We start from the raw sequence: 19136 nt of genomic DNA on the forward strand, positions 1-19136 counted from the left end.
TGCACATTACGAGTGTCACTTTATTGCGATTGCACTAACGTTTCATTTAAAATAACAGTATCAGACGTTTTTTTCTTTGCGTGTTGACTAAATGGACAAAAAATAAAATGATATGTCGATGTTGTTCAAAGATGTGTCACGAAAATGCTTTACCTCAGAGAAAATAATAAAACGGCTGTTTATTTATTTTGGGAGTGAATGGAGTTGTGGAAAGCTTGTTTGTTAATAAAGTTTGACCTTTTTGAATATTTTGTTGACATTCCCTTGAGCGTGGCAACATCTAGAGGTTGCATAAAGTAACTACATTCTCTACTGTAGTCAAGTCGTCACATTTATTTACCGTAAATAGCCCTTAATCCCAAAAATGTCTCGAAGGACTGCACAGGATTACAATTACAAAATTGCACAATTACCTGATCTTAAACCAGCATGCACTTATAGCGCCTTATAATGGGGTGCGTCTTATGTATGGCATAAGTTTTAAAATATATCATTCATTGAAGGTGCGCCTTATAACATGGTGCGCCATATAGTGCGGAAAATACGGTAAACTGATTTTTGTGGGCCCTCTGTCTGTCTGTCATCTGTGTTGTCATCCTTTCCTATCACGCTTAAATTCCAATGTTTTTATGTTGTCTTTTGTGTTTTGAAAGTATCGGAGGAAAAAAAAAGGAAAAAGCGATGCAAATGAAGTGCACATTGAAACGAGAGAAACCTTTTTTTTAAGAGAAAGACCGTTTAAAATGTATTGTATTGGGTGGAACCGATAGCACATCTCGTTAGAAAATCGAAAACGTTCATTTTTTGGAAAATCGGCGTTTGACGCCAACGGGGTGCAAAATAATGGCTGCGGGCCTATCAAGTTCCCCAAAAAATGTTTTTTTCGGTCCAACTTTTTTTGTTTTTTCAATTGGAAAAAGATAAATTCAGGAGCGGTAAGTTTAGAAAACTTATGTTTGAGTTATTTTAGATGCGTTAAATTAAGTTAATGTCAGAATAACACTTGGAAAAGATACAATAACAAAAATAAAGAGAATATTCCGGTTCTCAGTTCAAAATTGGAAAATTAAGGACTGTAAAGACGAGGAAAAATCCAATTAAGTGAATTGGAAGAGATTGATTTGAGATAAAAGCATTTTTTTACAAAATTATTGAAAAAGAGCGAATGAATAATTTATTTTCAATGAATATTGAGGGAAAATTCATTGAGTGGAATAAAAATGATAAAATGACTCATTGTAGATCAATACACGTCATTTTTACATTTAAACTGGTGAGCTAAAAAGCCAGTGGGTGCAGAAGGAAAAAATGTTATGTTGAGAATGAATTGTTGGCAAAGCAGGTAGGGAAGTTACAAATACAGAAAGTTGAGAGTTGGTAGAAGAAAGTAAAAAGGAGAAAAGAAAGTATATCATTAAGGAGAAGAGCAAGGAGAATACAAGTAAGAAAAGGAAGAAATGTAAAAGGGAAAAGTTATTTAAAAAATTGGATATGAAAAACTTGCGACAAAAGTATGAAAAACACCACATTAGTGTTTTTGGAGTTCCTCATGGTCTTGAAAAGCACGATATAAATGCAAACCATTTATAATAGAATAGAATATACCTTTACTGACATAGTTACAAAATGGGTTAACATATTGTGACTGACAATGACAATCCATCTTCAAAGTGAGGTAAAGGAACAGAGAAGATAAGGTTATAGTTATAATTAATACAATATTTACACAAAAATATTTGCATGTAAGATGTTACATACAATTGAGGTTTGTGAATAGTCATCGTAGTGCAAAAAAGTTGTCAGCATTGTGCAAAAAATTTAACGGTATTTTTATAGATAAGCTATAAAAATAAAAGAAAATTATTTAAAGGATGAAAATCTAATTGAAGGCAAATGAACATAGACATAACATATTGTTTTGCTTTAGAACAAGAAATTAGATGGCAAAGCATTACAATAATATAAATTTGACTACAAAAATACTATAGTAATACTATACGGACACTACACTATTTCGTTGCCATAACGGGAAATATTATAGACTACAGAAATATTACTAGGGAACTATCGTGAAAACACTACAAAGGAACTAGGTTAAAGTTTGATTTTACAGCACTAACGATGTTTTTGAGTTTTAGAAATTTGTTTTGTTTTTCTCATTTGGACTCAACAACCCCCCATGGCTCACCAAGGAGGAAACGGTGAGGGAAGGTAGCACTAATAACGATGATGAAGATATTACATGGGATGAACAACGGTGAGTAATTTACCAATTTTGATGATATTAAAGGAATATGTCAACACTAAGGGCGTTACAGGTGAGAACTAGAAAATGTTTTGTGTTCATATGCGGCCGGTATGAACCATAACCATGATAGGTAAATCTCATCTCATCAGCTGCACCGCTTGTCCTCAGTGGGGTGGCAGGAATGCCGGAGTCCATCACAGCGATCATTGAGCAGTGTTTGGAGGACACCCTAAACTGGTTAACAGCCAATTGCAGGGCACACAAAGATAGACAATTCACTAGCTCATTCACACGTAGGGACAATTTGGACCAGCCAGTCCACCTGAAATGCATGTTTTTGAAAGAGGTAAGTAAACCGGATAGCCGGAGGAAACTAACGTAAACAATGAGAGCATGAAGGCTTGCACAGGAAGCCCGGTGGCTGGTTTTAAACACACACACACACACCTGTTCCCAGGTCCTTAGTACTGCCGCACACGTGCTGGCCACTGCGCCACCGCAGCTGCTTTTCAGACAGCTAACAGGAGATACGTGCACTCGTTGTCAGTCAGTGGAACTAAAACCAAAGACAATAAAGTCATTTTGTGTTTGACATGGACACATTTTGAAAAAGTATTTTTGATGGGCCAAAAGCAACATTCAAATGGTGAATGTAATGTGGAATACGCAAATCAAAGACTGAAACACAACAACATTCAAGAATACGTCTGCTTGAAGTTATATAGAGTCTTGTTAATACAAAGTGTAAATGTACGTGAGGAAGATTGATAAATTCATCTTGCAAATTTATAAATGCTGTCTTATTGCACTCGTATTCATAGATAGTGAACTTAGGTTTTAACTCAGGGGGGAAGTTTTGAGACATTCAGTAAAATAAAAGTTAAAACCTAGTTTTGTGGGCAATTGATGAAAAATTGTCTTCTCAATAAGCTCTCCATATAACTTTTTTGAGATTCAAATTACGAAATTTGGACGGATAGAAAAATATTACACAAAAGAAATGTTGTAATATAACAAAATTACAATGTTTGTCAAATTGATTAACAATAATCAATTAGAATAACCATTCACCATTAGATTATCGCCCACATTGAGAACATTTTTGGATGGTATTTTTCATTTTTGGCAAATTTACTTTGAGCGTGAATTACCTGCTTTTTTTGCTAAATACTGTTATTTTGAACAAATTTACTTACTGAAAAGATAATACATCGGTTATGATTTTTACAAAAGGCAAAACAAAGAGTGAATCATAACAATAAAAACGTGTTTTTTTGGGCTAAATTGATAATTTAACAATCTACCCTGGTCATCTGCCTCGAGGGGAATGGCCAACAGCAAGATAACACATTGAAAATCAAAATAAAATGCAAATAAAAAGTGCATACAAATTTTTTTCGAAGATGATCAATCCACAAAAGAGAAAACACTCAATCACTCAAATCAGGGTAAATGATTCTGACAAAGATAATGGTTAAACTGATTCAGTGATTGGATTTAGTGAATAAGCACTAACAATTTAAAAAATAAATTGTTTATCTTCGAGTTGGAGTTTTGGGATATAATGCTCAAAATGGATATGGCAACTTATAGTGGGGATTTTTGCTTTCACTTATGATAAAAATAAACATAACTTAAGAAAATATACGAATCTATAAATTAATTAGTTTTTTTGAGCCACAAAAGGTGTCTCAACAGGGGGGATAGAATAAGATATAGTTGACATAAACCATTAAAAAAAAAAAAATAAGTCCTTCTAAATATCCTTTTTTCCCAACTATAGCTTTCCATAAATATTCATTTCAACAGTATTCATTCAGCTTTCTCATCCATACAGGAGATAGTGACCCCTGCTGACCAGATGACGTAGCTCTGTCAGCCCAGGGAGCTTCAAACTTAACTTTTCTTCCCAAGGGCAGCGGTCAGCTGTGTCTCCTACACACGTCCACCTCGAGGCAGGAGGCTGTTGTCATCTCAGGGAAGAAGCTAGTTTGCCAGATCCGAAAAGAGGTGCGGTCCAATGTGGACAACTGGTTGGCCTCACCTCATCTACAAGCATCGCGGCCACACGAATTTCCAACATCACGCCAGGGGGCGTGGGGATTTTAACGGTTGCCATGCTCATGAAAAACGGCATCAAAGCCGCCAATAATGCCCTAATCTATTCTCCCGAAAGAATAGGTATCGGATTCCACAATGATATCTAGAGAAATGGTGGTCATAAAAGTACCAAAATAAGACTCCAAAAACAGTGGGAAGTAAGGAGTTTGGTTCAATTTCTGCTATTGTTTTGTTGAAAACTTTGGACTATGCGGACCGCTTTGCTATATTGGTATCAGCTACCACACATCACACAATTTCATTGATAATAACCAGATATTCCACAAGTCTCACATTGTTGTTGTTGTTGTTGTTGTTAGATCGCTTCAAGTCGTCTAAAGATGATCTTTAGGAACGACATGGAACGCTTCGGTTGTGTTACGAGTTCCGCGAATTGGCCACTCCGAAAGCGGATGAGGTCAGCTTTGGGTAACTTGTACCGAAGCGTTCGTGTAGCGGGTGGGAGACGCATTCGTCGGTCATGAGGCCGTCCACAGGACACCACGTGGAGGTTGTTGTTGGGGTTGTCCATCGATTCGATGATGACCCTCTTCTTTTATTTGTGAGTCTGCTGATGTTTTAACAGTCCGATCCTGGCTTGTGGTCGGAGACTCATGTAAAAGAGGATACCTGCGCAATGATGGTTTTTAAAGTGGCGTAAGGGGCAGGTCACACAGACATTTACGGCTGAATCACGGCCAGAAATTTCTGCCTTTGAGGCGGACGTTATTGGACGCATTGAGTTCGCCATTAAGACGAGATACAGCGGTGCTCAACACGAGTTCGGAAATTCGCGCGCAGGTGGCAGCGCGAAAAAGTTTTACCCTGCTCAATTCTTCAGAGCGCGGGTACACAGCCTTTCATGAGCGTATTGAGGCTGAACCACGACCAGAAATTTCTGGCCGTGAAGCAGATGCCGTTGGGCACTGTTGGACGTTTTGAGACCGCCATATAGACGAGATAGAGCTGTGCTTTACTCGCGGTCGGAAATTTTCACGTGGTCGGCCGCGTTCAAAACTTTTGAGCTGCTCAAAAGTTTGAGCACGTGTTAAACCGCGTGCCGCACACGTGGTCAACACGAGGCAATGACGCGAAAATGACGTGCTATGGCCGCGGCCAGGGCGTGGTTACGACGCTATAAATAGCAGCGGGTAATCACGAGCACGGTCATAGCGCAATTTGCGGAGCACACGTTCACAGTCAAGATTTGAAAATGGATCCCCGTCACCGTAGTGACCTCGTCTTGCTGCTCCAGCAGCATCAGAATCAAATGTTACTGGTCTATCGGTTCCTCACTGATAAAAGACGACGAAAGAGGAGGAGTGGAGTGGTCCGGAAAATCTGGGTGCGCAACTGGATTGGCAGGAGACCTGAGCTTGGGCTGTACGACCCTCTCATGGTGGAGCTCCGTAATGAAGATCCAAGGGCATTCCAGAACTTTATGAGAATGCCACCTGCCATGTTTGACGAGGTAGTGCAAAGACTAACACCTGCCCTTACCAAGGAGACCACCAAGTGGCGAGCACCCCTTGATCCAGGCCTGAAGGTCGCACTCACCCTGAGGCACCTTGCTTCTGGCGCCAAGTACCGCGAGATGCAGTATGGCTGGAGGGTCCCTCACAACACCATCAGTGTGGTGGTGCGCGAAGTGTGTGCAGCCATCGTGGAGGAGTACCGTGATGAGCTGCTCTCGCCACCACAGACTGATGGAGAGTGGCGTCAGATTAGTGACGGCTGGATGAACAATTGGAACTTTCCACACGTCATTGGTGCTATAGATGGCAAACATATTGCCTGTAAAGCTCCTGCCAACACTGGGTCTGACTACTACAATTATAAAGGCTTCTTCAGTGTCATTCTCCTGGCAGTCGTCACATCGGATTACAGGTTCGTTCAAACCTCACATTGTGTTTGCTGTTAAACGTCATATTGAAATATGCTATTGTGAATGTGCTTAATTGCTGTTGAGATTGTCATGATTGTTTTCTGTTATTAGTGTCAATAAATGTGTTCAAACCAAAAACAGGTTCCTATGGATAGACGTCAGCGGCAAGGGGTCTTCGTCTGATGCCCAAATCTATAATCGAAGTGATTTAAGAGAGGGTCTCCTGAACAATGACCTACTTGGTTTCCCACAGCCTGATCCTCTCCCAGGTGACACTGAGGATGTACCCTACTTCCTGGTGGGAGATGATGCTTTCGCACTCCGGACCTGCCTAATGAAGCCGTATGGTAACAGGGACATGACCAGGAAGCAGAGAATATTTAACTATAGACTCTCGCGAGCCAGAAGGGTAGTGGAGAACTCGTTTGGCATCCTTGCCAACCGATTTCAAGTGCTCCTGACTACCATGTCGCATAAACCTGACACTGTGAGGCTCCTGGTCAAGGCGTGTGTACTCCTCCACAACCTGATGCGAACACGTTACCCGGTGATGCATAACACACTAGTAGATTTGGAGCGCCCAAATGGAACCCTGGTGCCTGGCGCGCGGGAAGGAACCTCAACGACACGAGACCTGACCGAGTACCAGGCCCCAACAGAGATTTGAGGGAAGCCAAGGCTCAGAGGAACCTCATCATGGAGTGGTGCAACTCACCGGCTGGAAGGGTTCCATGGCAGGAAGACATGCTCCTACCCAGTTTATAATTATTGTGACAGCGACACAGTCGATTTTTATTTGATTGTTTGTGTGTTAATTTGTGTTGGGGGGTGGTGGAAATATTAGTAAACAATAAATAAATATTGTATTAAAGCTATTATCTTCTGATCTTTCTCCGCGTATATACAGCGCGATTTGCTGAGCACACAGTTGTGCTCGAGACGTCATGGGGTAACAACATGGATCCCTGTCACCATAGAGACCTCGTCTTAATCCATTTTTATTTCTTGACAATACATTTCATAACAAGATAATAAATTAAAAATGATAAACTATTACAATAATAACATATTGGCTAATTTCAAATGACAATAACTAAACATTCAATTTAGACATAAATCTTAATCTAAGTATTATTTCTTGTTTTTTGAGGTTTACTATTTTATTACTGTAATATTTTTTCACATTTTTATTGCACACAATTCACACACTTCCTTTTATTTACCAAGGAAACACAAACAATTGTTAACAATTTAACAACAACTTTATTATTATATCAAAATTATCAAAAGTAATGAAGTAAACAGCAAAGTAAACAGCAAGGCATAACATAGCCCATCTTCCACAGCTGAAAAACACAGTAACAGAAAAATATCAAACATTATACGCTACTCCGTAGCATCCTCCTGGTGCTGCTGCTGCTGCTGCTGGGGAGCCTGCTGCTGCTGCTGGGGAGCCTGCTGCTGCAGAAAAACACCACCATACTGCCACTGGCTGTACTGGTCATAGTTGGGCTGGGGCAGGTAATACTGGCTGTTACTAAAGTAGGGCTGTGAGGAGGCTGTGCAGCCTGGTGGTGCAGACGCTGAGGGGTCGGTCTGGCCCACGATGAAGAAGGCCCTTGAGTGTCACGCCTGCTGTAATGTTGACTCTGTCCTCCATCACGCATAATATCCGTGAAGAGATCTTTCATGGCAGAGAACTGCTCCTGGGGAGCAGTGCGGAGCGTGTCAGCAACAAAGCGGATGAAGGCCTCTCGGTCTGACTGAGCCTGACACTTCTCCTCCACCAGCTTCTCCAGCAGTGCTTGGTTGGCCCTCATGGTGGAATTTAGTTCCTGGATCCAGGCCTCCTCATCCAGGCTCTCCTCATCCCTCCTTCTGGTCTTGCGCCGGCACCTACACGTGGTCGAGCCCTCTTGCGCTGCTGCAAATTCCATCTCTTCCAGGATGTTGGACTGGCTTGCCATGGAGTCAGGAGTTTCCAGTGATGGCAGCGCATGGCAGCAGGCACGTGGCAGATTGATGAGGGTGTCTGGAGCCTCAGTGTGGATCGAACCTGAAACAAGTTAAAAATTTGTTTAATATAATGGCATATTGACATATTGCATTAAAACATGTTAAGACATTGCATACATTTAATCACCTCAACAATTTCTTAGAATATACCTTTTGAATATAGACACACACCCCAGGGTCCTGACCGCTGCCCTTGGGAAGAAAAGTTAACTTTGAAGCTCCCTGGGCTGACAGAACTACGTCATCTGGTCAGCAGGGGTCACCATCTCCTGTATGGAAGAGAAAAGCATAAATGAATACCGTAGAAATGAATATTTAGGGAAAGCTATAGATGGAAAAAAAGGATAGTTAGAGGGACTTAAATTTTTTTTAATGGATTATGTTAACCATAATTTATTCTCGCCCCTGTTGAGACACCTTTTGTGGTGAAAAACTAATTCATTTATAGATTCGTATATTTTCTTAAGTTATGTTTATTTTTATTATAAGTGAAAGCAAAAATCCCCACTATAAGTTGCCATATCCATTTTGAGCATTATATCCCAAAACTCCAACTCGAAGATAAACAATTTATTTTTTAAATTGTTAGTTCTAAATCTCAAATTTTGCTTTTTCACTAAATCCAATCACTGAATCAGTTTAACCATTATCTTTGTCAGAATCATTTACCCTGATTTGAGTGATTGAGTGTTTTCCCTGTTGCGGATTGGTCATCCCCCTAGACTCTAGGGGCCTAGAGGCAGATGACCAGGGTAGATTATTAAGTCATCAATTTAGCAAAAAAAAAAACGTTTTGATTGTTATGATTCACTCTTTGTTTTGCCTTTTGTAAAAATCATAACCGATGTAAGTAAATTTGTTCAGAATAACAGTATTTTGCAAAGACAGCGGGTAATTCACGCTCAAAATAAATGACTTTGCCAAAAATGAAAAATACCGTCCAAAAAATGTTTTCAATGTGGGCGATAATCTAATGGCGAATGGTTATTCTAATTAATTATTGTTAATCAATTTGACAAACATTTTAATTTTGTTATATTACAACATTTCTTTTGTGTAATATTTTTCTATCCGTCCAAATTTCGTAATTTGAATTTCAAAAAACAGTTATATGGAGAGCTTATTCAGAAGACAATTTTTCATCAATTGCGGACAAAACTAGGTTTTAACTTTTATTTTACTGAATGTCTCAAAGTTTTCCCCCTGAGTTAAAACCTCAGTTTACTATTGATGAATACAAGTGAAATAAGATAGCATTTATAAATTTGTAAGATCCTCGTGTACATATACACTTTGTATTAAAAAGACTCTATATAACTTCAAGCAGACGTATTCTTGAATGTTGTGTTTCAGTCTTTGATTTGCGTATTCCACATTTCATTCACCATTTGAATGTTGCTTTTGGCTCATCAAAAATACTTTTTCAAAATGTGTCCATGTCAAACACGAAATGACTTTATTGTCTTTTTTGTCAGTTCCACAGACAACGAGTCCAGGAATCTCCTGTTAGCTGTCTGAAAAGCAGCTGGGATGTGCTCCATCACCCCCTTGATCTCGTTGTTGATGAGCGGCACAGATAATGGATGATTGATGTCTTTGTTCTCAACTGTGGTCCCCCTCACAGCAAATAATTTTTTCCCATGACCTCTTTTTGACGGATTGATGCGTCTTTTGGAAAGTGCATTGACTTTCAAAAAGAAAAGAAAGAGTCTTTTGTGGAATTCAGTGGCACTTAAGAGTCTCATTAATTTTATCGTGCTTACGTACTGGGATGTTTTAGTAAATTAGCCGGATTATTCAATGTTTTAAATTTTTCTCAAAATTTAGGTACTAGTAGACTTTATCCTAGTTTAATTAATTTCTATTCATTCATTTTCCACACAGTTATATTTTTAAGTCGGCACAGATAATGGATGATTGATGTCTTTGTTCTCAACTGTGGTCCCCCTCACAGCAAATATTTTTTTCCCATGACCTCTTTTTGACAGATTGATACGTCTTTTGGAAAGTGCATTGACTTTCAAAAAGAAAAGAAAGAGTCTTTTGTGGAATTCAGTGGCACTTAAGAGTCTCATTAATTTTATCGTGCTTACGTACTGGGATGTTTTAGTAAATTAGCCGGATTATTCAATGTTTTAAATTTTTCTCAAAATTTAAGTACTAGTAGACTTGATCCTAGTTTAATTAATTTCTATTCATTCATTTTCCACACAGTTATATTTTTAAGTTACCATGATATGTCTCGAAATCTATTAATCCGTTATTTTCAATTCCTATAATCCTTTCCAGGATCGATCAATCTGTTTCTCATCGTCTTCTAAAAAATGCTCTTCCATAGACACCTTTTCGTTTTAACTTAACCAAAACATAAGTCAGTATTTGTTACACATTTATTAATCATTTGTCATTCGTAACACTCATTCTAAAAAAATTCAGTGTGAAATCAACTGTCCTCCCAGAGGATCTAGTCTTTTGGGCCAAAAATCGTAAAAATTCCAGACCCTCACACTATCTAATCATCACAAAAAAATCTCAAAAAATTGCCAAAACGAACTCAATGTCAAAAACTTTCTAATTGTATTTTCCTCTCTCTGTTATCATAATCAATCTTTTGTTATTGATTCAATATAGAGCAATACATACTTGTCACTTATGAATTACATCACGAATTATGTTGTACTAAGATGTTAAGGAAAGAAGGAAGTACAGAAAGTAGAAAATTGGAAAAAGACAGGCCTGTGGTCATTCGCCATTACCATCAACAATTAAATGCAGAAAATAAATTGATAATTCGATGATCAAAACTGAATTAATACGCAGATATCTACTATATTTGTCATCGATTCATAACTTCGACCTTTGTATCACAAAATTTTAGGGGCTCATAGATCTCTGCCTAGATCTATAAATCTTTTAGTAAGCTAGTACACTGAATTCAAAATCCCTTAGGGGCAAAATAAACTCCATACACTACAATATCTATTACATATATCTATTTTATATCTATCATATTATCATTATTGATAGTTCAGTTTTAAAATTGTTTCTTTATATATATATATATATATATATATATATATATATATATATATTATATGTTTTATGTGTATGTGTGTGCAGCACGGCGGCGCAGTGGCCAGCACGTGTGCGGCATAGTACTAAGGACCTGGGAACCTCCTGTGTGTGTGTTCAAATCCAGTGGCTTCCTGTGCGGAGCCTGCATGTTCTCCCCGTGCTTACGTTGGTTTCCTCCGGCTATCCTGTTTACTTCCACATTCCAAAAACATGCATTTCAGGTGGACTGGCTGGTCCAAATTGTGAATGAGCTAATAAATTGTCTATCTTTGTGTGCCCTGCAATTGGCTTTTAACCAGTTCAGGGTGTGCCCTATCCACTGTTCGTTGATCGCTGGGATGGACTCCAGCATTCCTGCCACCCCACTGAGGACAAGCGGTGCAGCTGATGAGATGAGATTCACCTATTATGGTTATGGTTCATACCGGCCGCATATGAACACAAAACATTTTCTGGTTCTCACTTGTAACGCCCTTAGTGTTGACATATTCTTTTAATGTCATCAAAATTGTTTTTTCACTTACCATTGTTCATCCCATGTAATATCTTCATCATCGTTATTAGTGCTACCTTTCCTCACCGTCCCATCTTCCGTTTCCTCCTTGATGAGCCATGGGGGGGTTACCAAATCTCTAAAACTTATAAAGCAGAGTTAGTGCAACACTTTTTCTGAAAAATCAAATTTTACCTTAGCTCCTTTGTGGTATTTTCACAATAGTTCCCTAGTAATATTTCTGTAGTCTATAATATTTCTTATTGTGGCAACGAAATAGTGTAGTGTTTGTATAGTATTACTATAGTATTTTTGTAGTTGAATTTATATTATTGTAATACTTTGCCAACTCATTTCTTGTTCTAAAACAAAACAATATGTTATGTCTATGTTCATTTGCCTTCAATTAGATTTTCATCCTTTAAATAATTTTCGTTTATTTTTATAGCTTATCTGTAAAAATACCGTTATATGTTTTGCACAATGCTGACCATTTTTTGCACTACGATGACTATTTTTCACCAAATGCATATTACACAAACCTCAATTGTATGTAACATCTTACATGCAAATATTTTTGTGTAAATTTTGTATTAATTATAACTATAACCTTATCTTCTCTGTTCCTTTACCTCACTTTGAAGATGGAGTGTTATGCCAAATTTCATCATCAGTCACAATATGTAAACCCATTTTGTAACTATGTCAGTAAAGGTATATTCTATTCTATTATAAATGGTTTGCATTTATATAGTGTTTTTCAAGACCACGAGGGACTCCAAAAATACTATATAATTTGTTGTTTTTCATACTTTTGTCGCAAGTTTTTCATATGCAATTTTCAGCGATTTAAAAAAAAAATAACGTTTCACTTTTACATTTCTTCCTTTTCTTACTTGTATTCTCCTTGCTATTCTCCTTAATTATTTGCTTTCTTTTCCCCTTTTTACTTTCTTCTACCAACTCTCATCTTTCTGTATTTGTAACTTCCCTACCTGCTTTGCCAACAATTCATTCTCAACATAACATTTTTTTCCTTCTGCACCCACAAACACTGACTTTTTAGCTTACCAGTTTGATGGGAAATTGACGTATAACCATCTCACTTAATTTTAGCTTTTTTTTTCTTCAAACCAATGAAATTACTATTTGAGCTTTACCTATTTAATGTAAAAATGACGTGTATTGATCTACAACGAGTCATTCTATTCATTTGTATTCCACTCAAAGAAATTATTATTCGCTCTTTTTCAATAAGTTTGTACAAAAATGCTTTTATCTCAAATCAGCCTCTTCCAATTCCCTCAATTGGATTTTTCCTCGTCTTTAAAGTCCTTAATTTTCCAATTTTGAACTGAAAACCGGAATATTTTATCTTTATTTTTGTTATTGTATCTTTTCTAAAAGTTATTCTGGCATGAACTTCATTTAACGCATCTGAATTATTTCAAACATAATTTTTCTAAACTTTCCACTCCTGAATTTATCGTTTTCCAATTGAAAAAAAACAAAAAAAATTTGGACCGAAAAAAATATTTTTGGGGGAACCCGATAGGACCGCGGCCATTATGTGAAACGCCGATTTTCCAAAAAACGAACGTTTTCGATTCTTAACGAGGTGTGCTATCGGTTCCACCCAATACAATATATTTTAAACGGTCTTACTCTTAAAAAAATGACGTTTTTCTCGATTCAAAAAGCACCTACACTCGCGACTTTTTCGCTTTTTTTTTTCATTTTTAGGTTGAGGAGCACTCTCCCGTTTGCGACGATTTTGCTTCGATTTTTTCCTATTTTTTCTCTTTTCAGTTACATGAAGTTACGTATAAGTTACGTGGGCAGATTAAAAGCCAGCGCAAAACAAACATTAGACAAGAAGAAAGAGAATATAGGACAGATGCAAACAGACATTTCACAACATTGAACAAACATGTACAGACAGAGGGCCCACAAAAAATAGTTTAATTTAATTTCAGTGCACATTAACATTGCCTGCGAGAGGCAATGATGAGAGGTTTAGCAGACTAGTCTCGCTAAACCGATGGCTGGCAAGTTTTTGCAATCAGAAGGGATTTAGGTTTGTGGATAACTGGCCTGCTTTCTGGGGCCGACCTGACCTGCTGAGGAGAGACGGCCTTCACCCTAACTGGGAAGGTGCTCTCACTCTTTCTAAAAATATAGATTACTGTTTAAGCCTTCCATGACAGGATACACTAGTGCAGGCCAGGTCACAGGTGATTAGTGAACCTGTTACCATGGGTGTGGAGTCTGTAACGCTAGAGCTAACTAGCGCTATGCTAGATTCATGCAATTCACATAGTCTTTGTAGTTTAGAGTGTTCTACTGACTGCACCATACACCCTGATTTATACTATTCTATAGCATCTTCTTCTGTGCCTCTTACCTCTGTTTCTCCCTTGTTAGGTGAGGAGGGAGAAGAAATAACATTATTTTCTACCAATAGTCATCCTGCTACTCCACCGGTCAACAATATTCCTGTGGTATGGAATTCGGGCCGCATCTGCCGTCATGCAAGGCACAAGACCCGGGACCGGCAGTCGAATCCTGTGGTGGTTACCACTAAGGTGCAAAACTCGCGAAAGGTTTCAGCTCAGTCCACAGTGCTGAAACTTGGCCTTCTTAATATTAGATCACTAGCCTCCAAAGCTTTAATTGTTAATGACCTTATTAATGAACACAATCTTAACCTTATTGGCCTTTGTGAGACCTGGTTGAAACCAAATGAGTTTGTAGTGTTAAATGAGGCTTCTCCCCCTAACTTTGTGAGTGCGCACTTGGCACGACCATGCAAAAAAGGTGGAGGTGTTGCTCTTATATCGGAAAATAGGTTGAAATTTACTTCTAATACCCCTACTAGTTTTAAAACGTTTGAAGCACTTGTTATGAGGTCCTCAATGTCAACACCAATTTATGTAGTTGTTGTGTATCGCCCACCTGGACCATACTCAAATTTTTTGGAAGAATTTTCTGATTTGTTAACAGACTTAGTTACGTATGCGGATAATGTTGTAATTATTGGTGATTTTAATGTTCACATAAACTCCCCATCAAATTCACTTGCAATTGCATTTAAGTCACTGATGGATACATTTGGTTTCAATCAAATAGTTGATGTGCCAACTCATAAAGATGGGAACACTCTAGATCTTGTCCTGACCCGTGGCGTAGTAGCCTCAAATGTTACAGTGTTACCGTATCCTAATGCCATCTCTGATCACTATTTTGTTAAATGTGAGGTGTTGTTTAATGTTTACTGTGATAAGGAAAATATAGGCTTTAGCAGTCGCAATATCCGCCCTAAAACGGTGTTAGCCTTAAAAGAATTATTACCTACGGTAACTGCAGCCTTCCCTTCGTACACTGGGTCTGTTGACTCACTTACAAACAACTTCAATACTGCTTTGGTAAATGTTCTTGATTCTGTGGCGCCCCTAAAGTATAAATTCCGACCCAAGAAGAATACACCTTGGTTTACTGAAGAAACTAGGTTACTCAAACAAAGTTGCAGAAAAATTGAACGAAAATGGCGCACTACTAAGCTGGAGGTTTTTCGACTGGCCTGGTGTGACAGTTTGCTGAAATATAAAGTAGCTCTTGCCTCAGCTAAAGCTTCGTATTTCTCTAAGATTATTGTTGAACATAAGAATAATCCAAAATTTTTATTTGACACAGTGGCGAAACTTACCAGACAACAACTTAACCCAAATGGTTGCACTCATTCTGCTAATGACATCATGGAATTTTTTAATAAAAAGATTCAACTAATCAGGAATGAAATTTTAAAAGAACGCTCTGTTTCCTCCTCCTATATCAAAGATGTGGAGGTGCTAGGTATGGACTGTGTCAGCGGTTGTTTAGAAACATTCTCCAGTTTCAATGAATTGTCCCTTGATAATCTAACACAGATGGTCAGTAGGGCCAAACAAACTACGTGCCTGCTTGATCCGTTTCCAGCTTCACTGGTGAAGGATCTGTTTGAGATCTTAGGACCATCAGTTTTAAATATTATTAATATATCGCTATCCTCGGGTATTGTTCCTGTAGCCTTCAAGTCTGCCGTCATTAAACCCACGCTTAAGCGACCTAACCTTGACCCAGAAAGCCTAGGTAATTATAGGCCAGTGTCAAATCTGCCATTTCTTGCGAAATTACTTGAAAAGGTCGTTGCACAGCAGCTAAATGACTTCATGTCAGAAAATAACCTTTTTGAAACTGTCCAGTCAGCATTTAGAGCAAATCATTCTACTGAGACAGCCCTTGCAAAAGTAACCAATGATCTCCTTTTAACAATAGATTCTGGTGCCTCATCAATGTTACTGCTGCTGGATCTCAGCGCTGCTTTTGATACGGTCGACCACAACATATTATTGATTCGTCTAGAACGCATTGGTATCTCAGGAACTGTACTCTCGTGGTTTAGGTCCTACCTGTCAGACAGGATGCAATGTGTTAACTATGGCAATATGACCTCTAAACAATCTAATGTCCCTTGTGGTGTTCCTCAAGGCTCTGTACTTGGCCCCCTTCTTTTTAGTATTTATATGATCCCGCTTGGTGACATTATCCGACATTAAGTATAATATTAGTTTCCATTGCTATGCAGATGACACTCAACTGTATGTGCCACTGGAAAAAACTGGACATTTAAGTTTTAGAAATCTGGAGGATTGCCTTACTGAGATTCAAAGATGGATGTCAAAAGATTTTTTACGCCTTAACCCAGAAAAAACTGAAATGTTGATTATTGGTCCAGCTCACTGTCGTCATTTGTTTTCAAACATTACCCTGAACCTAGACAAATGTAGTATCACCCATAGTGACTCGGTCAAAAATCTAGGTGTTATATTTGATCCTAATCTGTCGTTTCAGTTACATGTGAAAAATAATACTAGAATAGCTTTCTACCACCTCCGTAATATTGCGAAGATTCGTTCAATGCTGTCCCAATCAGATGCAGAGATTTTAATTCATGCGTTTATTACTTCTCGGCTTGATTACTGTAATGTATTGCTTTTTGGTCTTCCGATGTCTAGCATTAAAAGTTTGCAGCTGGTTCAGAATGCGGCAGCTAGACTTTTGACTAAGACTAAAAAGTTTGAGCATATTACACCTGTATTGGCCAACTTGCACTGGCTCCCAGTCCACTTAAGATGTGACTTTAAGGTTCTCTTATTAACATATAAATGTTTGCATGGGCTTGCACCCTCTTATCTCTCTGATTTGATTTCCCCCTATGTTCCTGCACGGAGTCTGCGCTCGGAAAATGCCGGTCTACTTGTGATTCCGAGAGCCAAGAAGTCTGCGGGCTTGAGAGCGTTCTCCATCCGGGCCCCGGTGTTGTGGAATGCCCTGCCTCTGGAGATAAGATCTGCAACCTCAACGGAAGTTTTTAAATTGAGGCTTAAGACACACTTCTATTCCAAAGCATATGATTGATGCCCACCTCGTATTCTGTTTTGTCCTGTCTTTTTCTGAGGCCTGCCTGGCTGATACGTAGGAGAAGGATGATTTGGGATGGGTCAGCGGACCGGGGTCTGACCTGCAGCATGTCAACCCCTGCATTTACCAGCTGGCGTCGTCGTTGATGTCATGCTCTTTCCGGACATTTTCAACATCTTACCTAGTGTTTACTATTCTGTGTACAGTAATGCTAATTGTAATTCACCCTGTTCAATCCTGGAAGGGGGATTACCACATGTGAGGTCCTTTCTCAAGGTTTCTCTTTTCTCCTCACACTGAGGTTTTTGAGTTTTTCCTTGCCCGCATGCTGGTTTGCTAGTTTAAGATCAGGCAATTGTGTAATTTTGTAACTGTAATCCTGTGCAGTCCTTTGAGACATTTTTGTGATTAAGGGCTATATAAATAAATTTGACTTGACTTGACTTGACATGCGTTTACAATTACTGGGTTTTGGTTGTTTTTTTGCTTTTGTTTTTTACACAATTTTCCTCAGGGGAAACGCCGCAAACCACGGACCTTGACTTTTAATTTAATTAAAAACGGCGCCCTTTGTTATATTTCTCCACGGCATTTTAACTGAACAGGAACGTGCATTTTTTGGGCTTGTGAGCAGACTCTTGTAAGTAATTTCGTACCTACATAACGTTTAATTTACCCGTCTCATACATCTGAACCGTTTCAAACTAAAAATATAGTTTGAAAAACAGAATGCGCCCTAATTCAACAGCCATTCTCTTAGATTGTAGAGTATTTTTCATTTTTCTTTGTACCTAGGAATTTAGTTGCATTACATGCTGTCTAGCGCGCTCCAAAGCTTCACAACGACCCAAACCCGGATTATTTCATTACAAAATGACTTCTTCTTAAAATTATTCCAAATTTATGTTTTAACACATGCATGTTACTTGAGCAAATGCACCACTCTGGATCGATGAAGTTCTTTTCTTGAGTATAGTTCAACATATCCTGAATGCTAACATTTGTGTTGCTATCAGCCATGCTGCTTTTTCCCTCAGGATTGCTTTTTGCAATCCGCTATAATCCTTCCAAGATAAAAGAAATCATCCCGGGTTTCGGCACTATTTGTTAAAGTCAGTCATTATTAAGACTATTTCTTGGCTATATTTACACAAATAAAATACATATATATTGTTAAACACTAACCGTGATACCAAGAGCAGAATTACTCACGTCCTCCATGATGTTGGTAAGAAGGGAAAGACAACGTGGGCGTGATTTATTATATGTCAGGGAGAAACAGCACACATGAGCACTTCCCAATAAAAGAATATAAGATTGATAAACGTTCAAGAGATGCAATTAGACTGATTATTGTAACGTTACTTCATGTGTGTGTGTGTGTGTGTGTGTGTGTGTGAAAGATTGTTTTTATATTTTGGAATATAAAAACAAGTTATATTCACACAGTGAATTCTGAGAAAGATTACAACCAAAACGACCAACATATCACCAACTCTGTGGGCTATGTCTAATCCTGAGGGAGCGGGGAACATGTCGCTCAGTACTTTTGAGAAGAATGAAGACATGAATTTTGTCCCCCTGCCTCTGGATACTTCTCGTCAAAATTAGTCACTCTCAAGTTGAATCTCCTTCCACGGTCCTCAGCGTCAACATCACACTCGTGCAGTGCTTTGTTTTCAGCAGTTAGCATCTCACAGGTCGCCTCCAAGGAGGCTATCTTGTCGCTGTATGTGTTAAGCCCTTCCTAGAGCTGCTTGATGCGCTTTTTGTGGTCCACTTTGGAGCACTCAAGATGTTCCAGTGTCTGTTTAATTGGGCCGATCACCAGTTGAATAATTTCTTTCATGTCCTTGACC

At 38.6% G+C, this 19136-nt stretch overlaps 1 protein-coding gene across 1 annotated transcript in view; it reads left to right on the forward strand.

The window, feature by feature from the left end:
- Nucleotides 1-17720, forward strand: part of spred2b (sprouty related EVH1 domain containing 2b) — a 161519-nt gene extending 143799 nt beyond the window's left edge. The window contains exons 8-9 of the mRNA XM_088351194.1: nucleotides 14282-14402; nucleotides 17088-17720. Of these exons, the coding sequence (XP_088207320.1) occupies nucleotides 14282-14402; nucleotides 17088-17231 (265 nt within the window). The 3' untranslated portion in view covers nucleotides 17232-17720. The remainder of the gene's footprint in view (nucleotides 1-14281; nucleotides 14403-17087) is intronic.
- Nucleotides 17721-19136: the final 1416 nt, after the last annotated feature.

Source organism: Urocampus carinirostris, chromosome 13 (assembly GCF_059441175.1).
Source record: "Urocampus carinirostris isolate Australia breed hairy pipefish chromosome 13, RoL_Ucar_1.0, whole genome shotgun sequence".
NCBI lineage: Eukaryota > Metazoa > Chordata > Actinopteri > Syngnathiformes > Syngnathidae > Urocampus > Urocampus carinirostris.